The 26,393-nt window shown below is 40.8% G+C and overlaps 1 protein-coding gene across 6 annotated transcripts in view; it reads right to left on the bottom strand.

The window, feature by feature from the left end:
* CREB5 (cAMP responsive element binding protein 5) overlaps positions 1-26,393 on the bottom strand; it is a 403,646-nt gene that overhangs the window by 237,380 nt on the left and 139,873 nt on the right. For all 6 annotated transcript variants that reach the window (XM_055314553.1, XM_055314551.1, XM_055314548.1 and 3 more), the window contains one exon: positions 11,886-12,058. In XM_055314553.1, coding sequence (XP_055170528.1) covers positions 11,886-12,058 — 173 coding nt within the window. The remainder of the gene's footprint in view (positions 1-11,885; positions 12,059-26,393) is intronic.

Here is a 26,393-nt window from a genome sequence, read left to right as displayed (position 1 = left end):
AAGCAAATAATAATTATTCCTAATGGCAGTAATAATTATGGAATGGGGTGGACCCAATATAAGGTTGGTTGTCTGTGGCTTCAGTGGGGCAGCCAAAGTTTCACACACCTTTTTTATAAAAATCTCTCCCTGTCTCTCTTTCTCTCTTCCTCTCTCCCTCTGTCTCTCCCTCTCCATCTCTGTCCCTCCCTCTGTCTCCTTCTCTTTCTTTCTCACACACAAACACAGACACACACATATTTGCCAAAAGAGATCTGGACAAACTCACTCCTCTAGTTTCCTGCAAAGTGCCTGACTTCAGAGTTAAATTAAATAAATAGCATCTATCCACACAATGAGGGTGGATTGGGACATGTCTAGTAATTGACACCCCCCCTCTCATTTTTCTTTTAGTTAAAAGTTTTCAACTTTCTCCAATTCTAGACTTTTAGCCAGAGCCATGGTCAAATGGCAGACATGAATAATGTGATGTATTTCTTCTTCCTTTCTAGGGGAGATAGGAAAAAAAAAGAGAGATAGGGAAAGAGGAACAAAGAAAGGAGTCAGGGTTCTAGATGAGTGCCCTCCCACCCCCACTCTACTGTGACTATAAATTGGAATCTCTGGATAAATCAAAGTCTTCTTTGGTGAAGCTGCAAGCCCATGGTTAGTATCACAGCTAATTTTCTATGAAATATTCACCATCCTCCTCACAGGGAGGGAATCACCACCTGAGCCGATTCTTCCTCCTGGGCTCTCAGATTCAGCTGTCACCACCCTCCAGGGACTTTAGCATTAGCACCTAAGTATGTCATCCCACATGCCAATATGTCAAGGTGTCAGAGAAATAAAAAGTGGCTCCTCTTGAAAACATAATCCATCATCCAAATGGTCATTTTCTAGATAATGAGGAAATTGTTTCAATTTTCTGAAAATTAGGTAAAGGGGCTAATGTGAATCTACGTAAGTTTCTTTTTTAATCTTATTATACTTGTCAGTCACTGGGGCTACTCTTTAAAAATGGTTCCAAGGTGCTGGTATAGTTTATTGTCATGTTAGAGATGATAGGGACATTCAGGGCATCATGAAAAACCATGCTTTGTACAATATACAGAATATGCCCAAGACAATTCTTCAAGGGTATTGAATAAGATAATATACATGTCAGGGGCACCTGGGTGGCTCAGTGGTTGAGTGGCTGCCTTCAGCTCAAGTTGTGATCCTGGGGTCCTGGGACCAAGTCCCACATGAGGCTTTCCAAGGGGAGCCTGCTTCTCCCTCTGCCTGTGTTTCTGCCTCTTTCTGTGTGTCTCTCATGAATAAATATTTTTAAAAGATAATATACATGTCAAATGACCTACATTACAATTCAGTAAAGCAAAATATTATGAAATGAATGTAGAGACATGCACACACACACCACTTTACATTCGGATATAACTGAATGTTAAAATTGCCCTGTCTCCTTTAACAGTGTACAGTTTAGTTGGGATTATTTAAATTTTAAAAAATATTTTATTTTAAATAATCTCTACACCCAATGTGGGGCTCAAACTTACAACCCTGAGATCAAGAGTCACATGCTCCCCCAACTGAGCCAGCCAGGTGCCCCTATTCTTAAATTCACACTTCCAATGTATTTGAGAGGCTATAACTTAGAATATGCATCTATAAAGCTGCATTTTTGTTTAGTTTTGTCATTAAAAATATACCTTGGATCAGCATAGGGTTATAGAAAGATGTTAGAGGTAGACTTTGGTCTCCCTGAATTTACAGGTTCATCAATATGGCTCCATTCAAACTATCCAAACAATACTGAAGTGAAAACAGCCTCTACTTCTCTTTAATCCAACAACTAATACTGTATCTCTTCAGATATTCAGTTTAAGCAAGACATTGGGGAAAGTGAGAGGAGATGTCATGCTACACAGTGATCCCTGAGAGTCTGCCAAATGCTTGGCCCCCAGTCCCTACAGATTCTGAGAACAACATTGTGCATTTGACAAATGTTCAGTGGCTTGGTGAGTTGGTGATAGGTGTTTCTTGTTGCACTTGTCATTATGATTATTGTGTCAAAAATGTTTGAGCTTTCTGGACTGAAAATAATAGATTTGAGGTCAGCTATGAAGTGCTGTGCATTTGGTTTGTGAATTACCATATCTGAACCAATATACGATGGGTCTATGGTTATTGGGGAAGTCATTTCTGGCATTTCAAAGATGTTGAGGGTCGTCTGTTCTTTGCAAACTTCTGCAACCCTGCAAAAGCAACCCCAGCACATGCCGGCGTGTCTCTATCCCACACTCACAAGGGTCCTATCATTTTACAGACTTTACCGGCCTATTCACCAGCCCAAATGCACTTTGCCAAAGGGGGTGAAACTATAAAACTCCAAATTCTTTTAAATGTGTCTGGTACTATTAGGAATGTTTATTACTCTACAGGAATTTCACGTTAATATTTACCAAAAGCACAACATACAAGGCAAATAGATTACTAGACTGCCTACTAAATTTGAACATATCTATTTTATGGAATTTCTTCTTCCACAATCCATATCAGCCAAGCAGTGTTGTAGTAGAGTGTTAGTCATGGAAAAGAAACTGACTTGTTCCTAAGAGCTAGAAGAGGGCACTTACTAGACAATATAGTTTCATTCTTTCTTTTTATAAGATGGAAAAGTAGAGCCCAGAGAGGTCAAGGGGTCTGTTTGAAGAACCTGTAAGTGGTAAAGTCAGAACCACCAGCTATGGCTTTAAGTCTCCAGCAATGACTTTGCTCTGTTCCTCACTGACATAGAATTTCATCTGGATATGACTGAAACTCAATATCAAGGATTCCTTTTATATCCAAAATCCAAGACCAAACTGGATGTTTATGTGTTATTCATATCCCAACAAAGGCTAAACATTCACAGAATTTATATAATCTTTAACTCAATTCTCATTATAAGGGATATAAAAAGTGATGGTAGAGAAAATACATTTGATCTAATATTGGAAAATATATGAGAGCCTATTGAATCTTTTGAATCCCAGGATGTCCAATTATATAAATACATGGTATATGCAATGGGCACCATGGACTATCTGCGAATTCTTAAAACAGTCCTCCCTTAACTCAGAAAATAGTTGCCAATCAGTTCAGAAGAGAGTTGTTCACACTTTATGAGACATACAGTACTTGAGAATATGAAAACCATTAAGTGATCAGAAATGTCCATGGAGATTTGGACATGCTCAGTCTTCAAAAGAACAAAGTGTCCTTCCAGTTACAAAGGACCAGATCTGCTTTATCAGATTCATTTCTCCTAACACACTTACCTTACAGAGCACTACACAAACTAATCATTTCCCCATGTTAATACCCCTTTTGGCATTCAACAAGGAATGATTACAGTTAGTCCTGGGGCTCTCTTTAAACATCACACCAGGAGCCATGTTAAACCTACAGTGGTGAGCCAGCAAGGCACCATGTTTCTGGTCCTGAAAACAGGAAATATTTAGCCAATACCCACGTATAAACTATGACAAGTACAGAAAGGTACAGTTAATTACTGCACTATCCTCAACCCCCATTGTCTAGTTATTTGGAGCCTTATCCAAGGATTACCTCTAGGAAAACACTGAATATTAATATAAACTAAAGCCCCATGTTTCAAGTCTTCCACAAAATAACCCCCAAAATGAAAATGCCAGAAAAAAAGATAATGAATTGCATTCTCCCGCAGAGATGCTTCTGGCAAGATCATTGTCCAGGTTTCTCGCATCAGACTTGTTTTATATCTTTCACTATCATGCCATTGTTTAGGTGTTCTTCTTGTTAGAGTCTAACAATAATTACTTTTAGCAAAGTGACAATAAAAGAACAATTTATTTGTAAAATCAATGCAAAGAAGAATACTACACATAGCCATGCATGAAGCACTGTGCCCCCAAAGAACCTGCCTTGCCAAGCAGTTTTCAAAAATTTTGTTTAAACATTTTGTTTATTTATTCATAGAGACACACACAGAGAGAGAGGCAGAGATACAGGCAGAGGGAGAAGAAGGCCCCATGCAGGGAGCCTGATGTGGGACTCGATCCCGGGTCTCCAGGATCACGCCCTGGGCTGGAGGTGGCACTAAACCCGATGAGCCACCAGGGCTGCCCAGTTTTCAAAATTAAACTTGTATGAAAATCACTACTTTTTTTAGTGTTAAATAGGACCATGAGGATTTTCTAGTGATACCTCTCCATTTTATAAGTGAAGAAACCAAACCTTGGGGAAGTCAAGTTCATTTAGACCCATTGAACATGCAGTGTAGGTGTCCTGGTTTCTAGTTCTGGCTCTTGCCCTTCATTATTAACTATACCATTTGGGGCAAGTTACATAATCTCTTAACCTCCCTTTACTCAAATGTAAAATGGGTATGTTCATTCCTATGGAACAGAATTATAAAATTGTTGTTATTCACCCAGGAGTTGAGCCCAGAAATCAGATATCTCTGGCTACATATGTTGGACCCCTCTGTTTGACTGCACTGGCCTCCTCCCAAGCCTTACCAACCCCAATTATGTTGTCGTCTACGGTGATATGTGAACACATCCATGAACATATAACCTAGAGATCTTACCAAACTCAGCTCCTGGAAGAAAACAAAATAAAAGAGAAAATAAATTTGAGACAGAAAGAAGTACTGAGCAAGAATTTTGCTGCCAGGACTGATTTGCAATCAGCTGGTTAACGTTTCCTTACAAAGATGAGGGAACTGAGGCCCAGGGACATTGAACACCTGGCCAAGGCTGCAAACCTTTTAAATGGCAGACTCTGGACTATCCTAAACCTATGACCTTTGAACTCATGGCCAATACTTCTCCAAGACTTCACTCTGATACAACATAGTTTAGCTTTGAGCAAGCTTTGTTCTCCAGGCATATCTTTTCAATATGCTGCAGAAAAGAACAACTGTTTAGATTTATGATGGATACAGACTGAATGATCCTGGGCTATTTTCTCTAGAATCAGACCCTCATCAGTGCCTATCTGTTTCTAAAAATGGGGTGGGGGACAGATGCACATAGAGAGGCTCATATGGAAGTTCCTGGAACTCTGTGAGCAGGGTTTCTGTTCATAAGATCTAGAAATGAAATCCTCCTCCAAGAGGAGGTCACAGGCAAAGTCACTTATCCACAGTAGGAATCAGAATAAGTCTGGAAGTCATAGTTCATCTGGGCAAGGGATAGGGGGTCTTCCTTCAGATGAAGAAGCCAAATGTGGAGCAACCAAATGGTTGAAAAAGATCAGTCACTCTTTGTGGGGACTTTGGTTTTCTTACAAATGAGGGCATCTGGCCAGCTGGTTTCTTCCAGGAGAGACCAACTCTGCCTCTATGTGCTCAAGATAGTCCCTGATCTCCCTTCCTTAGGGGCTAGGGACCTCCTATATCTTTCTCCTGGAGGATTGAAGCAGCTGCTGACAACTCAAGGTGTTTCCCTCTGCCCTTGACCACTCTGCAGGTGTGTGAAAGCATAGAAGCTCTTCACACTGGAACCAGACAGACTGAGCATTAGCCAACTCCAATGGGTAGAAGATTCTCCCAAAGGGTCAGACAAGCTCATGTGTCTTCCACAGCACTGGGACAGCTATGCATAAAACAGGGAAAGAAAAAAAAAAAGAACAGGGAAAGCATGTGCTTTGGAGGCCAATAGACCTACATTCAAAATTCTGCTCATCTCACTGGCTGAAGGATGTCAGACAAGTTACTTCTCTTCTTTGAGAAATAAAACTGGAGTAAATAATGTCTGCCTCTCCGGGCTCTTGGACAATTATAGGAAACAACATGCTATGCTAGATCAGTACCTGGCACATAGTAGATGTTGGGTAAATGTCAGCTTCCTTCCTTGTCTTCATTGTCAGCCTGATAATTGAGTGCTTTTCTAACAAAAAGTTTGAGCCACTGAAGAGTGACCTCCAAGTTTCCCTCCCAACTACACAACCTGCTTATAGCCTGAGTTTGTGTACTCCCCCAAGTCATATGCTGAAGCACTAACCCCCCCATGTGATGGCATTAGGAGGTGGGGGCTTGGGAATTAATTGGGTTTAAATGAGGTCATGAGAGTCGAGTCCTCATAATGGGATTGATGTCCCTATAAGAGGAAGAAATACCAGAATTTACGAACTCTTTCTTCTCCCCCAACCCCATGAAGTATAAAGAAGACGTCAGGTGAGCACACAGCAAGATGGCAGTTGTCTGCAAGACAGTACAAAGGTCCTCATTAAGAGGACCTTCTGACCAAATCATCTGACCAAGGTCCTTGACCTTGTACTTTCAAGTCCCCAAAACTGCAAGAAATAAATGTCTGTATTGTTGAAGCCACCAAAGTCTGTGGTATTTTGTTTTATCACTCTAAACTGACTAGGCTACCAGCCTTGCTGTGCCTCACCTGGAGTGAGGAGCTAAAGCACCAAGACCTAGAAAGTTCACCTGAGGAATCCGAGGCAAGAGCCGGATTCTGAGACAAGAGCAAGGATATTTTTCTTCTCCTTGGAATACACAGTCATGTGCTCTGGTGTTCTGGCTCTGCCCCCTTCATCTGGCCATAATACCATGTGGTATTACAACTTCTGAATGTTAAGAAACCTTATATTTCCTCAAGTATCAGTACTTAATTTTTCGTTCCACACATAAAACCCTGTGAGTGGAAGGCTGCTGGCCCCCTTGTCAGAGGTAATTTCTCAAGGCTCTGCATGGGATTTAACGGGAGCCATATGGTTAAGTCCATCAACCCTCCCAGAAAGCATCCCCCTGAAGGGCCCTCGTAAATGTTCTTGGGGCTGTGAAAGATCCAGCAACTTTCTAACAATAAAGCAATGTTCATAGCCATGATACTCAGCAAAACACAGAGAAGGAAGTAATGGCTTCTCTTCTGAATTACTCAAGGGGGTCTTCAAGCTATCCTGGCCAACGGCTGGGGGTCAGTGACAACCTGGGTATCTGATCTGCTGCCTCCAGCAGAAAGAAAGCTGGCCCGATGTCACCAGCCACAGCCTTTTGGGGGGGGGGGCAGTGACAGTGTTAATCATGCTCAGTTTGGTTTGCAGAGTTCAAGAAAACTCTTCATAGTGATTTTACACACCTTTGCATTTACAGAGCAAGCACATTCCTAAAAAACTGTTTGATTAAAGTCTTCTTTAAATGTTTAAATGTTGCTTTTCTGTGACACAGTCATTTACGGACTTTTTTTTTTCCTGAGACACAAAAATCCTCAAATCAATCACCATTCCCATCTCAAACAGCAACACCAACTCCTACAAAAAAGTTGTGCAACTCTGATAGAAAAGGTAGCACTGCTTTTGACACCAACATGCTCTGAGACATAACAAGGTTTTATTATTATTATTATCATTATTATTATTATTATTAATTTTTTCCCTTGGTCACATCCACTGAGCTATACCCTATACTCTGTGTGATACATAGTATCAGGGATCGCAAAGAGATAAGAGAAATAACTGCAGAAAGAGTGAGGTGAAAGGAGGCACAATTTATGATGAATACTGGCTTCTCTTTATTCTTACATAATACAAGATTTCCTTCTATGGTATTTTATATAAATTTCTGGCTAAGTATTAGGTCTATACACTACATGGCTAAAAACCCATGCAAATAGGGTTTAGACATCACACAGACATGGACATATACGTGCCAGGAATATAAGTGATGTAAAATCAAGGAGGAATTTCAAACATAAATGGCTTCATATATGCATTCTGTTGACCATATTTTCAAGTTTCCTGATGTCTTAACTAGAATATTCCACAATGATCAGATATCTTCTGTCCATATATAAGCCTTGGTAGGAATGCTTGTGTATTTTGATGTTAGGAACAGAACACTTCTATATCATAAACTATTACAATCAAATAATTTTCACCAATAACTCTGCAAGCTTGCTTATTTGCCCAAATCCCTATGAGAAGTAAATTTGTAGAACATTTGGAATACAAAAAGAACACAGGAAGAAAATGTCTGGAGTATAGTGGCAGTGCCTCCCACAACCTATCAGAATTCTGTACTTATGTCCATCCTTGTGGATCTCCACTTTCTATACTAACTTCATTGCTCTTCTAAAGAATTACTGGGCATGAATTACCTGTTCATACTTACTCCATAAAGAGAAATAGGCTTCTTTAGGAAAGCTGGGATCTATTAAGATTACAGCCACCTCCTCAACTGCTTATTGGCTCCTACAAAAATGTCTCATGCAGAAAGAGACAGAGAGTAAGAGACAGAGCTAGGGAATTCACGTGACCACTACATGCTCATCCACCATTTTTCCCAGGTTCTGCTGACTTAATCCTGAATTAATGAGCCTGTTACATGATATCTAATAAAAAATGACTGCAATAGAGATACCGCATGGAATCTGCCACATATTTGGTCCAAGGCTGAATCGATTTCATCTATATTTAACACATGCTTGTTTTCTGTCTCACGTGTCTCCTCCACAGCCCATGGCTCAACTCTTTTTTTTTTTTTTCCATCTGGAAAACTTATCTCCTAAAATGCTACCATCAATCAGCCAAAGACACTCTTCCCGACAGAGTGTCTGCCAGTCTGACTAAGCACAAGTAGTCTCTAGTTTGGGGATGCCTCCCACACTCTCTAGCACCGAGTGTTTTTCTAGCCTGCCTAACCACACGAGTGCAATTTGGGATATTTATACTTACCTCCAGTTTCTACTGGGATAACAGCATTACTTTGACAGAACTGGACAGAGGGCATGGTAGGGGGTGATATGGGATGGCACGGAAGTTGCCTGTGTTGCTTATCTCCCTACTCTTATTTGTTTCTTTGGATTTTTGCATTTCCACCCATTTTAGTCTACATTGGCTCAGTGCCTGCTCAAAAAGTATGAAAATCAAATGCTTACAAAAATGCATACATTTAGTCCTCCTAAAATCTTCCCCAGACACCAATGCTGTTCCCATTTCCAATCCGTTCCTTGTCAATACCACTTTCAGTACATTCAAGCCTCTAAGTTTAAATACAGCATAAAAGAAGGGGCCGAAAAGAAAGCAAAAGTAAGGCTGGCAGCAGAAGCCAAGCACTGGGAGAAGGAAAGGAAAAAGGGGGAGCAGAAGACAGGCGGCCCTCTCCCTCTCCCACAGAGTTCCAGTCGTGAACACACCCACTGGCTGCAGCAAAAAAGCACCGTGCGTGGGCACAGGTGGGTCCCAGCCTCCCTGCCTGGATGCAGCTTAAGCGCTGAGCCTGAATGAAGACTTTCATTGCTGTTTGCTGTTTTTGTTGGCCAGTAGCCATGGCAAACATTTGCAGGTGGCTTGGCCAGATTTTGACACTTAAATATTTGAGGTTGTGATAAAAATCAGAATATTACTACAATATGGTTCTGTGCAGTCTCAAAAAAAAAAAATCTATCTGCAATTTCAAATGCTCATTTAAAGACACAGTCTCCAGAGGGAACTCATGTTTTAAAATAAGTACTCATTTCCTCTTTGCTGGGAGAAATAAAAGAGTCAAACCATCCCCAAATGTTACCACCTAGAGTTTCATTCTGAATCCACTGGTGAGATGGGTTGGGTTGTTCCTTGCTGAGCCCCCACAGCCATCCGGGCAAGGTTTTGGATGGGTCACATGGAGAAAATGGAAATGACAGGATGTGTGGGTTGGAATCAACATGGTAAGCACGACAGGGAAGGCTCTGCAGAAAAGAAACAGCTTCTCTCAAGCTTGGCAATGAGACAGAGTCCCAAAAGTGACAATTATCTCCTAGAACATACCAATAGAGACATACAACACCCCAGGATTGGGAGTAAATGAGAAGATGGAGTGGGTTGGGAGGTCACATGTACCAGAGAAACACTCCAACCCATCCAGGCACAGTGATACAGCCTAGAAATGTCACCCAACTCTACAGCCCTGGGTCAGCTGGGTAAATTATTGACAGAGTTAACACCCATCTTAGAATTTAGTGCTAACCCTTAAAAGATTGTTTCACAAAAACCAGCATTGTACTAACAATGGCTGAATCCTAAGGGCCTCCAAGAGGGTAGTTGCGGTAGGGGAAAGGGGAAGGCAGGGGGACTCCAGGAGGGAAGGAATGTTATAAAACTGCTAGTAAACTCCAACACATTTTATGTTTTTTCCCCTTGAAAGAAAAATAAAATAATTATAATTAGCAGGCCTAACTGTGAATTGTCTGCCCAAAGCCAAACCACTAGAGTGAAGGAGTCCCTTGAGATATAGATGCTGTCTTAAAAGAACCCACCCCATTAGTATATTATAGGTTCTTGCTTTAGATGGTGGCAATATTTGCTCCTGCAGTCATCTGAAAAGAAAAGAAATATCTAACAGAGATGCTAGCTAATTTAGCACTGGCTTCTTCCAACAAAGCCAAGCATTCAAGTGGCCAGATTAATATCCTATGTTTTTTAATGGGAAATCAAATGTACTCATGACAAACTCACAAAAGAGTCACTGCCCACAGCTCTCATTTGTTAATGATGGGTCTTCACAAATCACAACCCATCTGGTAAGTTGAGAAATGTGAGAGACAAGGTACCCCTTCTAAAGCACTCCAAGGAGGAATAAGCCAGTGCTGTTCTTGATACTCATTCTTGATCTGAAATTCTTAGAAGCATTAAAACCAAAGTTGGGAAAGCACTTGGCTGGCTCAGTTGGTAAGACATGCGACTCTTGGTCTTGGGTTGTGAGTTCAAGCCCCACCTTGGGTGTAGAGATTACTTAAAAATAAAATATTAAAACTAAAACAAAACAAAGCAGGAAAGACACACTGGCAAATTGTGGGTCAGCTTCTAGTGGGTTTTTTTTAAATTGCCATATCTAATATTCAACTGAATATTCACACTAAATTCTGATGCACATACCAAACACAGGAAGCTCCCTTTCCTATTTTAAAGAGAGAAATCTGGGAATATACAGCAAGTAGTTCTCAGCTTCCAGCAATATACATTTATCAGGGCTCTCTGGCTTAAGTTACTACATTTTCTTCCTAAGAACCTAACTGCTCTTAAATCTTTTATTTCCTCTTCACTCTGCTCTTGTGAGGGTGGAAAGAAGACACAGCACCATCTTCCTGAAGATAAGGAAGCAGGCCAGAGAGTTTGCATTTCTGAGAAGCTCAGGGGTCATGCCCCGGCTGCTGGTCCGCAGACCACACTCTTGAGTAGCCAGGGGCTAGAGCTGTCCCATAAGCCTCAGAAGTGAAAACGCTTTCTATCCCATAATACAGAGTATCTGGGATTCTGACAGGATCTTTTTATACTAATTTTGCTCAACACCACAGTATTGTCTTTTTTACATAAATGAGGGGGAAAGGGTTTGCTTTTTTTATTTTGTCTACTCCAGGAATGAGCCTGGACCAATACAGAGGAAGAAGGGGAGAGCAAATAAGAAGGTATTAACAAGGAAAAGAAGCAAGGAAAGATAATCAGAGGAAGGAGAAATGGAAATACGTAGAAGACACAGGGCATGGGCTCAGCAGATCTTAGGAAAAAAGGGACATACTGTGTTGGGGAGGAAAATGAGCTGGTGAAATTTCCCTCTACCATCCTCAAGCATTTGTCCTGAAAATTATGCTCTGCTTTCCATAACACCCAACATGTTTTCTAGTCATCTTGAAGTTCACAAATCTTATCTGAAGAAACGATGACACAGAATGACTTGCTCTGCTCCCCAAAGTTCAGGATCAGTTTCCACCAAATGGGGACTCCCCTCCCTTCTCCCGTTAAAAGCATCACGCTAGGTGCCAGGTGATATCACACTGCCAGGAACACCAACTTCTATCTCATCCAATCTGAGCACCAGAAACAAGGAGAAGGTCCAGAACACTCTCTGAGCTCCAGCCAGACCCTAGAGACAGCCGAAGAAGTCTCCTTACCCGATCTGGCGGTTGGTGGAAGGTGCCTGAGTGATGACAGAGCTGGACTGGGGTGACGGCATGGCTTGCTGAATCACAACGCTGGTGTCATGGTTGGGCATTCTGGTGCTGCCAAGCTGGTGAGTTCCGGGCCCCGCCATGGCCCCACCAACTGTGTTATGCATCGAGATATTCTGCCCAGAGAAGACAGAGAGGATGGTCAGAAGTCAATGTTTTATTGTACTCTCACGCTCTCAGAGGACGAAATTGGGAATCTGGTCATGTCAACTAAATAAAGAGTTATGGCTTCTGGCAAGCCATGGATCCATCCATCTTGTTATAACTTACAACTATGAGCAGATGAAAAATAACTATTTACCCTAACAGTAAGGCACACTAGAAAATATCTTGAAGTTCACTAATCACTCTGTCACCATCCCAATGTGAGGTTTGTATCAGGGACATTTGGTGCATATCCTCTCTGACTTGGTGTGATATATACCGCATTTGAAAATGGTTTCTGTGGTTAGTGCACAATACTATGATTTAGTGAAGAGGTGCTTGGCATCCTGCTTTGAATGACACACACACTAGGTTATTGTTTCTTTTACAGCCCTACGAGAGTGGCCAACCACCTACTTTTTTTTCTCCCCAGGAAACTACTACTTTTGCAAATCATAATCTGGGTACTCATGACCCAAGCTCAACTGCCTGGAGAGTGAGGATAGATGACTGGAACATATGACTGGGTGTCTGGAATCCAATGCTAAAAGCCTAAGTTGCAACTTTCAGCTGCATTTTCATAAAATCAATCTCTAACAATTTTTATGGAATAATGGAATACAGAACAATGACTGCTTATCCATTTATTTGTTCACTGTCTTCCTCTAGAATGCAGAATGTTTGTCTTCATATCTCTCTCTTTCTCATGGTGCCTGGGACACAGTAGGCACTCAGTAAATATACACTGCATGAATAAACTAGTGAAGGCCTAAGTGAGACATCTGAGTCACTTAAGGGAATTAATATCATGTGCTTATTTCTGAAGACCCAAATGAAGGTTTCTTTGTTTAAAATGCAACAGTAAGGTAAAACATGAAAGATAAAGCAATCTTAAAAGATAGCTCTTCCTAGAAAAGAAAGTCACTGGGACAAAAGAAGAGGAGTGACAGAGGCAGATTCACAGGGGCAGAAGTTGTCTCATCAATATGGCGGAGCTAAAAGGTGAGAAATTCAGAGCCCAGGAAAGAAAGGGAAAGTGCAGTGGAAAGCCAAGTAAGTAAGTGGGCCTCGGTGAACAGCTAAGCATAGCTCTTCAGCATAGAAGGGTAGTGAAATTTGAGAGGTCAGTTGGACAATGGGTTGAGGATGGCAGGAAAGAAATGGAGTGTCACTAGCAATTTACTAGAAGGAAAATATATATCTGTCTGCGCTTTGGGGTTAGCAAAGAAAAAAATAAATGTTACCCAGGAGAACCAGAAGTGGTTCTTTGAAGTTCTTCTGCAAAGAACAGGATTTCCTGCACTATGTGTTAAATGATGGTGATAACATATATGGTATTTGGGGTGGTTGTGTCCATCACATTGCACCTTTCCCAGATTTCTGATTTCTAAATCCTGACCACACAGTTTGTCAGGAGTCCAGATGGAAACTGGGCACCTGGCTTAGGCTGTGAGCCGACTATGTTATCGTGGGATCCCAGAGGCATGAACAGGCTCATACACACACACACACACACACACACACACACACACACACACACACACAGTCCAAAGGCTCCTCTTATACACTGGAAGGTTTTTCTGACATGGGAAAAACATTGTGGTTGGTTAAAGCAAGATGAAAGGAAATGGTGATTTGTGTTGGAGTGGCAGTGTAGGGATAAGCTTAAGTTCTTTTTTTTTTAAGTGTTTTTTTTAACTTTCTTTTTATAGGGTCTAGAGACATAGAGAATTGAACTAAAATAATACTGAAAATAAAGATAATTGTGGTACTTTTTTTGAAAGTGAGCCTTAACAAACACATTTCCCTGGGTCTCGATGAGGCCTTGACAAAATCAACAGTTATAAATACTTTTCTCCGTTGTTTGGATCCTTAGAGATACTCAACAATTTTTCATCTTGCTCACAGTAACCTACTTTGCCAATAATAGATCTGAGACACAGAATGATTTCAGACTTTCTTTTTAGAATTACTTCTGTTGTGCTGTGCTATCAAGGATTATGACTAGAGTTGAATAATCTAAAATTTAAACTAATAATATTTAAATTGCCAAAGGATATAAGATATGTGAGCCCTCCTTGAGTTACCCTTGACACCTCTTTTCTATCACTCCCATTTGCAGTCCCCGAGTATTACAATTCAATTTATGTATCCTTCATCTCTTTCTATCCTTCCATGTCACCTCCCACCAGCCTACACCCAACCAGCATCATCCCCTTTCCTGGACTAGACAGTGGTCTCCTAACTGGTCTTGTCGCTCTGGCTTCCTTTTCTCCTTTTGTCCATATACAGCCACAGCAATCTTTATAAAAGACAAAACTAATCACATCACACAATTCTCCCTGCTTAACCACACCCTCCTATCCCCCACCCCATAAGATTCCTAGATGGCTTTCATGGTTCAGATGACACTGAGAGCACTTCTTGTGTGACCTACAAGGCCTGTGAAGGACCCTTTCTACCTCTCAGCTCATCTCACGCTATTCTCACTCCTGCTCTCTGCTCTTCATTCCACCTTTCTAGCATGTTCTTGCCCTCATACTACCCGTGCTCCACTTCAGCACAGGGGCTTGGGATATTTTGTCTTCTGCTACCTGTGCCCTTCCCCTGACCACACCTTCAAATCTCAGATTAAGTATCACATGAGGAAGACTTCCCTGAAGTCTTCCCAGTGAAGGGCACCTTCTCCTTCTCAGTACTTTTTACAAGTTCACAATTGTTTAGGTTTGATTAATATGTTTCTTCCTAGAAAGCATAAGCAGAATGTGAGAAGAGACTAAATCTGATCTCTTCCCCATTGTCTCTGTTGCTTAGATCAGTGCCTGGCATATAAGTGCTCAATAAATACTGACTGATTTAACTATGAAATGACATTCCTAAAATATTCAGTATGAGGAGCTCTTTTACCCTGGCGAATTGTTGAGAGTGCTAACTTTTTGTCTATTTACCTTGAGGTCTCAAAGTATGTTCGTGGTAATAGAGTTTTAGATATTAAGGCATTTGTTTGATTATGGGCTAGAGAAATACAAAGGACAGGAGCTTAGAAGAAAGCCACAAACATGGGGATCCCTGGGTGGCGCAGCGGTTTGGCGCCTGCCTTTGGCCCAGGGCGCGATCCTGGAGACCCGGGATCGAATCCCACATCGGGCTCCCGGTGCATGGAGCCTGCTTCTCCCTCTGCCTGTGTCTCTGCCTCTCTCTCTTTCTCTCTCTGTGACTATCATAAATAAATAAAAATTAAAAAAAAAAAAGAAAGCCACAAACATGGGATGTAGACTGGAAAGTAAAGCCCTTGAGAAAATATTAAATGAGCCCTGGGAGGAAGATGCCAAGAGGTGAGCTCTGAATCTTTGAGCACTTTGGCTTAAAGGTTGGCAACAGCCATTCTTTATCTCCACATGAAAACCAGGAAAAACTGATCTGTGCTATAGCACAAAGAAGTTGGTTTGCTTTGTTCAGAGGGAAGTGTGTTAAAATAAAGAAGTAATGAACTCTTTAATGAGAATCATCAAAAAGAATTTTAAAAACCTAGGAATATACCTCACATCCTCTCCCACCAACATTTAAGATATCTCTCTCTCTCTGTGACCCCACCAGAGATGGAAAAGGCTCTTATTTTTTTTAAAAGATTTTATTTATTTACTCATGAGAGACACACAGAGAGAGGCAGAGACACAGGCAGAGGGAGAAGCAGACTCCCAGCAGGGAGCCCAACGTGGGACTCCATCTGGGGTCTCTAGGATCACACCCTGGACCAAAGATGGTGCTAAACCGCTGAGCCACCCGGGCTGCCCAGGAAAGGCTCTTAAAGGTTTTATTCTAACTCTTCAATAATCTCCTTTTTCCACCACACGTGAAATCCACATTCTCCACTCTCCTTCCCCCCAGACCCAGACAGTAATTTCAAAACATTTTGGAAAAATAAACAATTAGGCAAGCATTATCATTTCACATTAAGAGAAGATATTTTTTTTCCTTTAAGCATTACATAGTAACTCAAACATTAAATTATTTTCTGAGTTCACATTTTCCCAATTATGGGTTCAAAACCTGTCTTCATTGATAAAAGAATGGCGTTTTACCTCTGGATAAATTAAATATCCAATTTCAAAAACACAATGAGTGACTACATCTTGTGGAGTTATTTTTGCTAGTATAGGTGCATAGATTTGGAGCTGGTGAAACAGTGTCATCAAATCAGCGGATGGGTTTCAATATTCAGAGAATGAACGGAGGTGTTCCTTGAGGCTCAGCCTTTGGCCTTTTCTTGTTCAACATTTTTATCAACAGCTTGGATAAAGATGTAAAAATCATGCTTGTCAAATCTGCAGTTGACACAATGTTGGGAGGTATAGCTTATGTTCTGGGTAGTAGAATCAGGTTTTACTCGAGCCAAATTTGTGATCTGGCCTCTAAAAATGCTAACATAAATCTAGGATGCTGTAGGAGAAGTGTAATGTCCACATCAAGGGAAGTAATTATTCCACTGTAGAGCATGCTGAACTGACCACATTTGGCCACCACATTTTAAGGGGGAAATTGACAAATAGGAAAGAATGAAAGCAATGAAGGCATCCAAAACGCATCACAGGAAGAACCGTAAGAGAATCAGGGAATATTTAGTCTGAAGAAAAAAAGACTTGCTAACTGCTTTCAAATATTTGTAGGATTACACATAGTCCATACTACTCCAGAGGGCATAATTTCAAAAAAATGGGATCATGATGATAAAAGCCAATGATGACTATAATTTGAGTTATTTTGAAGCAACCACTATGGTAGATGCTTTATAAACTGTACTGCTAATCCTCACAATGACACTAGAAGGTCATCATTATTATCCTCATTTTAAGATGATAAAGAGAGAAAACTTCTCACCATCACTAAAAATATGCCATTCACCTCTAGTCACCTTCACTCATTCTTGACTGATGCTTTTAAAATATGAATTTGACCTTTTATCCGAAGACGAAACAAGGTGCCTTGTAAAGTACTGAGCTTTCTGGCCTCGGAGTTAAGCCAGTAGAGACTAGTGGCCATCTGTCAAGGATGTCACCAAGAGAACTTTTGCATCAGGAGGGAGATGGTGCTACATGAAGGGAGATGGCACTACATGACCTCCGAGGTTTCTTCTATTGCTAAGATTTTCTCACTTATGATCTATGGTTCATACTTTGGGTCAGTGCTTCCAAATGATTAGTAATGTGTGATAATTTTGAAAATATACTGGCTTAGGAGTTAGGAGGTCTTTTCTAGTCCTGGCTCTCTGCTCCTCCTTGCAGCCACATAATCTGGATAAATTGTTCAATCTCCCTCATCTCTGTAACCTCATTGCTAAAAGCAGGGGGCTGGACTATCGGGTTTCCATGATTGTTTCCAGCTCTGATACTCCACAAGTCTCTTTCTATGTTATATTTTATGAGACCTTAAATATCCAAACAGACTTTTTAGACTCTGATTCATGGGCCTAGAAACACTGATTTTTCTCCATAACCATAAGCTTTTGCAGAAATGAGCCTTCTGAAAATTATAGCTTTATGCCAGACCCAAGGCATCATGATTTAAGAAACGGATCCAACACAAAGTAAAATCTCTCGAACTTCATACATAAAAACTCTACAAACTACTTTCACCTAAATTGTTCGCTTCTTGGTTCCAATTTCTCTGCATGTTCCTTTGACTTCTTCCACCCTTCATATCCTGTAATATACCTTGTTCTCCATTCACTGTTGTTCTGAGACATAAAGGGTGTGAATAGGATGAGAACCAGGGGCATAATGAGTCTTGATTGCATACTCAGTGAGCTTGAGGTAGAGCGGTAATTGTCCTTCTGCATGCATGGGCTTGGAATACAATATGCAAAATAACAACCCAATGTATATGAATATACGTTCTTACAAATACCTATAATTTCAGGGTGTGGTAATGAAGGATGAACAGCAGTGGACCACAAATGAAAGTAAAAGTTGGAGCGCACAGGGAAAAGGTTGTTGATTCCCATAATGTCCCAAAATGTTATCTTCAAATCTATATTCTGTCCAACTGCCAAGGTGTGGAGACTTTATGGGTTTCTCCATAAAGAGCCAGGGTCATCCCAACACACGTTTACAAGTCAAGTTGTGCAATCTTGGAATTGTCTGCATCTTAATGATGCCCAGGCAGTTATGAAGACTTTCAGAACTTCCCAGATATAAACATCCATGAATTGAATCCAAAATATGTCTGACACATTCACAGAATAACAAAAGTTCTAGCCTTCCAGAAGAAACTAAGCTTTCTGGAGGTCCAGGAAGGATTCTAGAAGGATTCTGACTCCTCCTTTCTGGTGCTCTCAGGAGCTAGAATACCAGTGTGAGTATTTTGAAACCTACTAAGAGGGCAGGTTGCTCCATGATAGAGGAGACAGTGAAGTATTCAAGGGGACATGGTGGGGGGTTGGGGAGGAGACCAGGGGCAATGCCAACTGCTTCTATCTCCATAACATTCTCCTTATTGTAGCCACACAGTGAAAGATAAACAACATTAGACAAGAAACCATCTCAGGCAACCTCTGCAGGAGAGGAAGAGAGAGGAGAGCACAGAGTGCTGTGAAAACCCCAGCCGTGACACACACACATTTAAATTCTGCTTTTTCAGAGTTTGCTATTTATTCCAGAAGAATTCTAAGGAGAGCCATGGTACAGAATAAAAACATGAGCACCAGAATAGGGCTCAAGTTCAAATCAGCTCCATATCATCTGAAGTATGTTAAGTTCTCTGAGCCATACCTTCCTCATCTTTAAAATAGAGATAATCATCTAATGGACAGGATTGTAGTAAGTACTGAATGAGATGACAGATGCTCCAGCACAGTGCTAACAGCATACGTGTACTTTTTTTTTCCTTTTAGCATAGTGTATAGTTCCAAAAGTGAAGCTCAGAGAGTAGTGTTCATTTTGGATGGCTACTCCCCATGACTGATTGGATTTTAATAGAAACATTACTAATAATAGTTACCACATACACAGCATTACCCTATGTCAGAAAACCCATTTAATCCTTATCAATCTAGATGGTAGACAGGATTATTAATCCTCATTTTACAGATGAGGAAACTGAAGCACAGAGAGGTTAAGTAACTTGCTCAAAGTCACACAACTAATAAGTGGAAGAGCTCAGATCTAGACCACTTGGCTTTAGGAGTCGAGGCTCTTACCTACCAAGCCATACTGCCTCCATAGTCTTGCTGCAAAAATATTTTCTAGTGGAAAATGACATGGCAAAAAATAAAGTGTACCTAATATCCTTTCTAGAGAAATTGAAAGAAGTTATTAAAGCTGGTATGTGATCCTGAGAATTAGTCATACCACTAACTTGGGTCAATGTGATCTCCACTATATTCATACCTAGAAAAGCCTAAGAATACACCATTAATTCATTTCAAAGTTATTGACTAATGATCTTCATCTTAATGTCATGTTGCCTACATAGGCCTTTCTAAGCTGGTTTACAATGAACAGGGCAGATTAAAATTAGGGAAGAAAGATGTGTTTCAAAAACTGCTGAACAATACTTTCATCAAACTACCAAAAATAACAACCAACTCTCACTCACTCATTCTTTGATGTTAGTTCACCCTCAACAACAAATTTAAGAAAAAGGCTGAGAAAGAGATAATTTCTCTGATGTTTGAGTTGGGTTCAACTTACAAGGCAACTTCCCTTACAGTGGATAGAAAGGCAGCCCCACACTGATGTGACCCCTCAGTGGCCTTTAGCAACTCACGGGTTTCCAGGAGGTAGGCAGCCCCACCCCCAAATGGGGTTCTAGACTTGAGTGTGCAGGATACAGAGCAGCAAGATCCATTTGACCAGCTATGCTCTCCTCCAACTCCAGACCTCTGTCATCCTTTCTAATACTGGGTTTAGACAACAGAGCCCTGAAACATCCCTGTAAGTATTTTATAGCTATTCATTTAATACTGTAGTAAAATGCTCAAGACAATAAAGGTCTTCTCAAGTGCCACCCTTGACTGTGAGAAACAGTTTTTGGGTGTCTCTCAAAGATCCAGCTCCTTCCTGTTCAGATTCTCAATACCACAGACTGTCGGTGTCTCTGCTCTCACCTGATTTACTGTCTTGGTTAATTCTGCTAAATATAATCATATGGGTTAAAAGGAAGGAAATGATGCCACTTCATTCAGGTTACTAGAGTCACAGTTGAGCAAATTTCTGTGATTGATGCACCTATGGATATCTTAGAAGTTAGAAATTAGTCTAATGCTACTGAAAATATTGTACTCACTGCTCACTGGTAAAGTTCCTCATGTCTCAAGAGTCTTCCGCAAGAAAGCTGTGGCATCAGCCTACTTAAACACTTCTGCTGGCCATGCCTCTGATATATGGCTCGAGCCTTTTACTACCTAATTCTAATCAATCTTTCCCATACCACCTCCTGGCAATCCATCCTCTCTATCCTCTCCCCTCTCATTCACACACACAGACCTCGATGCTTCTTGACTATTCCACACCATTTCATGTTTCTTTTTTCTCTGCACATTATTCCTCTTCGCAGTCAACACAAGATCCACTGCTGATGTCCCCTCCTCTGTAGAGGTTTTTCCCACTCCTTCTGGCCCCATTAGTTGTTCCCTGTTTTGTATTCCTACAGTGCCTTTTCCACACCACCATTAAAGGGCCTGACTTATTTCCACAAGTGTTTCCTCCAGCAAACTCAGGCCAGGGAATACACCATGTTCATCGGAGAACAGGTGTCTGCTCCTTGACATGCACCTTGTAGATGTGCAATAAATTCAATTATTCAGTAAATGAATGAATGATGTGTGATTTTGAGCAAGTTTATTGCTTCTCTTTGCTTCAGTTTTCTCATTTGTTAGACAGGAACAACTGTGCCTTATAAGATTTTTATAAATATTAAGTTAGTTAATACAATGTTGGACACATTAACTGTCCAGTAAATGTCAGCAGCCATTACTTAATTATCATTACTATTATCATGATCACTACCAATGCTGATACCACCTCTACACAAGGTAGAATCAAACCACTTCTTTGTCCTCCATTTTATCCCATAAATACTTCTTTTAAAGCTCTGATTACACATGGTGAGCTCCACCATGGAGCACATGATCTTGCTCAGTATCTTAGCCTGTTGATTTTGCCTTCATTATGATTCCCACATCTGTCTTTTCCTTGCTATCTCCTGATCTCCAGAGTTTGATTACCTCCTATCCCAATCACACTATGGCTTCCTACTGTTTTCATGGCTTCCAACCCTTCTGGTCCCTCCCAGAGCACTCCAGACCCCACAGTGGTCCCATTAATTGGTATGAGTCAGCTAGTGCCCAGCTCAGTGCTGACAAAGAACTAGACAACCAATGACCAAAAGGATAAATGAGTCGTGATCTCTGAGGTGATGATACAGGAATGAAGAGCAATCAGTTTACAACTTCCTCTTGTCTAAGTTGGGCACATGGTCATCCTAAGCCTGAGATATAAAGAGATAACATCTGCTGATTTGAATGCTCACGAGTCATATCAACAGACAGAGGCCAGAAACAGCTCAAACAAGTCTCCTCAAATTGCCCTGTGTTTGGTCAATTCAAATCACTGGTTGAAGTGAGGTCAAGACAGGCCTCCTTCAGTAACTGGAAAATAGACAGGAAGAGCCAGACTGAAATGATGACAAATAAGCAAGGAACTGGGGTCCTGCGGCACGGGTGGGGGAGGGATATGAATGGCACCAATGGCAGTACCAGGCTCACATTTCTGTATGGCACAGGGAAGAAAAGATTCTTGAATATCTCGGAAGGGGCACTGCCTATAGGGCAATGGTGAGGAGGCACACTAGAAACCCGCTATAGCCACACAAGAGGCAAATGGCCTATTCTAGAATTGCTAAACACATTTCTCTTCCTCTCTTACCAGCAATGTAAAATTGCTAAAAGTAAGAGTGTATCTAAAACCACCATGAGGATGCTGAGGGTCTGTTTTCTCCATATTTCAAAGAGAATCAAATACTTATTTAATGACCAGAAATATAAATGCAGCACTCTTTTGAAAGCTGCTAATGATATACTGCAGATTTGAGAAGAGATTTTGCCTTTTCCCCCCCTACGCCCCCCTTTCTCAGCTCTTCTCTTCAGGCCAAAAGAGCTGGAGGGCAGGGCTGGACACGAAGATGAATTTGCTTGAAAACTCCCCTGCCTGGAGCACTGGTTGGGTATCTGCATTCCTGAATATTTGGCAACAGCACGCTCTTAACATAAAATAGAAATGTGATCTTCAGTGGGAAGGAAAATGTGCTACAAGTTAGACTTCCTCCTCTGAAACAATAGAGAATAAGAGTTCTTGGCCTTCATTTCACTTCTGGTGGAACCCGTCAGGTGGCTTGCCATGAATGGCCTTGCTTTGTAAATTGTTCGGTACTTTACAAACAGAAGTTACTGCTCTGCTGTGCTAATGATCGATATTAATTAAGCAGCAGATTTCTATCCTGGGAAGTGGATATTTTATTGGAAGACAAGTACACTTCAATCGCCATTGCTTCCAAGCAAACTGAATCATAGCTACCGGTGTTTGTTAAGTTTGAGACCCAAACCAAGTTACATAACGCAACACAGGAAATTGATGAGAGATTTAGTCCATCCTATTTGATGAAATCCTGATAGAAAGAGATTGTATTTGTATTCTGACCATATGAAACCAACAACGCTTGCTGTGTAGCATAGGGGCACTGGCTACCACTGGATACAACAGTCCTCCAAGAAGCTTCTGGAAATCCTGTCTGAACATTAAGAGCAACTTTTAAAATAGGAATTCTTACTGGTAATTTGGGTTCTCTGTATCCTTAGGCATAAAGAAAAATGTGATGGGGGTCAATGAGACAGTTTCCATATTTACAGGGCATATGAGGTACATCCCCAAGCCTACATGATACCACCTATTATCACTCTGATCTCATCTCCTGCTACTCCTTCCTTCCTTATTTGTTCTGTTCCAGACATGTGCTGACCTCCTTAACGTTCTACTAACCTACAGCAGCCTTGTCACTGGCTGCTCCCCAGTGATGGGAAGGTTTCTTCTTATTATCCTCACAGCTCCTGTCACCTCTCCAAATGTTTGCTCAAATGTTACCTCCCAGTGAGCCCTCCATCTAAGGCTGGCCACTCTAAAATTACAACTCTGCTTCCCTGCATCTATATTTCCTTTAGTTCATCCTTTCCCAGGTATGGCATCCACTCCTTCCTCACTCCAATGCAAAAGCGCCAAACCACTTACTACTGATCCCTATTCTTAAAACAATATGCAAGAAAAAGTACAGAAAGTCCAGTGACTGCATTTTTTTCCCTTTTTTCTTTCTTTTCTTTTTTTTTTTTACCACCAGCAATCTCTTTTATCTCTCCCTGCGATGCCACGTTTTGAAAGTACTTCTTTAAAAGTCATGAATTCATCTTCCCATAACAGTCTTTTGAAGCTTTCACATTCCTCAATTTCTAAAATCTCATTTCACTCTATTGTACCATCAGACACTACTATTTCACAGTGTTGATAAAATTCTAGTCAAACAAAAAGAAATTGATGCTTTTAGTTAGTCTGGGCAGACTTGCTGCAGATAAATGTACAATTTCAATTAGAGTTTTACTACTGTATCACTCAGGATGCCAGGAGGAAACAGACAGCACAGTCAGATTGCGTAATTTGAGGAATGATTAATAAAGGAACTATTTGCAAAGGTGTGGGCAGAGTGCAGGGAAGCCACTGAGCCGAAGTGCAGTACCCTGGGGCCAATTTCAGTAGGTCTCTGTTAGCATTCCTAGGCCTACAGAAGTGAGAAAAGGGAGAGGCTATTCAGACCTCAGGGGAGAGAGAGAAAGGTTAGCAGGAGACAGGGAGGAGAGAGCTGTGTGGATAGGACACCTGGCAAGACCTGAGATCCTTGGTCAAATAAGATAACTAACTGAAGCAGCTGGGAAAGTAGACACCAAGGCTCCCTTTTTTTCCTTTCTAGAACCTGCTATGGTAGTTTCGTGGTCACTGGCCCAAATCCAACGAGAAAACACAGGTTAAAGGTCAGCCTTTCAGTGTAGAGAGCAAGGTGGGAAAAGGGAAGAATGGTCCTGGGCGGAAAATATCTAGTACAAGTATGTTTTGATTAAGCTTGCATTATTTTATTTCACAAGCAATATACTAGCTTGTTAGAGGAAATTGAGGAGGAAAAAAAATAAGCAGGAAGGAATAAAATCACCCATCATCCCAGTATGCAGAAAAAAACCCTAATATTTTACTGTATCTTTCTCAATATTTTCTCTATTCCCATGCATAATCTCACACACACATATACATTATAGAATATATGCACACATTATATTATATATATATGTATAATATACACACACATACATTATTATATGCAAGATATCCAGAAGATCAGAAACCCCACCAGGACACAGCAACACAGTTTGCACTCCACCCCATCTACCATGACTTAAAAAAAAAAAAAAAAGTTATCTGTATGTTTATTTCCTTTCTAACTTAAACCATGTAAGGACAGGACTGTCACTAACTCAACTTGCTCTGCATTTATCCACATGATTAACAAATCATGATGAGATTGATAAAAACAATACAAACAAGGCCGAGCAAAGCCTACCCCACAATGTGCCCAAGTAACCCAGCTCCACCCCACAAAGATGAGCCAGGGCAAGCACGGCTCCTCTGAATCCAGTTACACACCCTCAAACCAAGGTCTCACTTTTAGGCCACAACCTCTAATATGTCTACACTCCTCCTGGTGAAACAATCGAGTTTGGAATAAAAACAGCTTTCAATGTGGTAGTCACAGAGAGAAGAATTTGGCACCTGGTGTCTGCATACCATAGAGCGTAATAGTGCTGAGTTCAATTCTCCTTTCCACCAGAGTTGTCAGATGGCAGGAAAGTAAGAGAATGTAGAAGGGAAGGTGTGTTTTTCTACTCTAGACAGTCGGGATTTATGACTTGGCTTGATAAATAGAAGCACTGATGCTAATGAAATGATGACATCATTTCATCAGTATTGAGATAACTCCCCCAGCAACCTCTCATTCTTGTATTAGAACACAAAGTCTATAGGTCCTTGGTCTTTGGCAACTTGAACATCCTATATTTTTCCATCTTGACTTCATTTTCATCCTCTTGTACCACTGCTCTCCTGACAATCTCAAGGTAGCACAAACCACTGATTATTTAACAGACTAAGAAATACTATTTCTAAATCTAAAATAAATATAAGATGAGAACTTAGGGGAGTCAAGGATCCACATAAGAACTATACACCCATATCGCTGGAGCTTTTAGTAAGTGAGTCCTTTGACAAAAGACTTCACATTTTTCCCTATGTGTCGATAACATCCACAAGTTGATTATATGTATGTGTGTGTGTATATGTGTGTGTGTTTGCCCCACAGATAAGTTTTTATTTTTTAAACATCTGAATGTTCTCTAGTTACTTTTAAAGAAGTCCAATGGCAGGCCTATGTATAAAGAAATTTTTTTAGATGTCTTTTCACACCTATATTGTTTACTAACCACTTTATGAAATACTTTCCAAATTCCTACAGATAAATTTAGAAATTTGAGTCTGCTCTTAACCTCAAATAGAATCTGAGTATGAAAAGCCATTTTAAAGGTTAGTAACCATTGGTAAAGATGTGTCGTTCAGGGCAAAAGATGAAGCACAAAATATCTGAATCTCTTGTATTATCTTCACCTTGGTTTATTTTTTTTTTCTTCTCTTTTTTTTTTTTTTCACCTTGGTTTAAACACCTTTGTCTACAAGTTGGTTCTGCAATTATGCATAATACTGACTTCTCTGGGAGGCGCCCTCGAGTTGGTTAGGTGTCTGACTCTTGGTGTTGGCTCAGGTCATGAGATCGAGCCCCGTATCAGGCTCTGGGCTTAGCGTGGAGTCAGTTTAGGATTCTCTCCTTCTCCCTGCCCCTCCCGCTTGTGTTCTCTTGCTCTCTCTAAAACAAATAAATAAATATTTAAAAAACAAAACAACACACTGACTTCTCTAAGTAGCTTACTCTCCATCCACTTTTCAAGAAACAATGACAACATTTAGGCATAAGGTCTGAACTCCCCTCTGCTGGCACAGGAGAACCCATCCCCAAAAGCCTCAGGGCCCTCAAAGATGCCTTGTCTTAAATGTTACCCCATTTATTCTAACAGCCTGTTATACCTCCACTTTTGATAAAGGTTTAGGATCCATGTCTGAGGAAGTACTGTCAAGGTTAAAACATACCTCTTTCCTCTTCCTCTCCTCC

The sequence above is a fragment of the Nyctereutes procyonoides genome, unplaced genomic scaffold (assembly GCF_905146905.1).
Source record: "Nyctereutes procyonoides isolate TBG_1078 unplaced genomic scaffold, NYPRO_anot_genome, whole genome shotgun sequence".
In the NCBI taxonomy this organism is placed as follows: Eukaryota; Metazoa; Chordata; class Mammalia; order Carnivora; family Canidae; genus Nyctereutes; species Nyctereutes procyonoides.
Note: the sequence above shows the minus strand (reverse complement) of the source record. Positions and strands in the feature narration are given on the sequence as shown.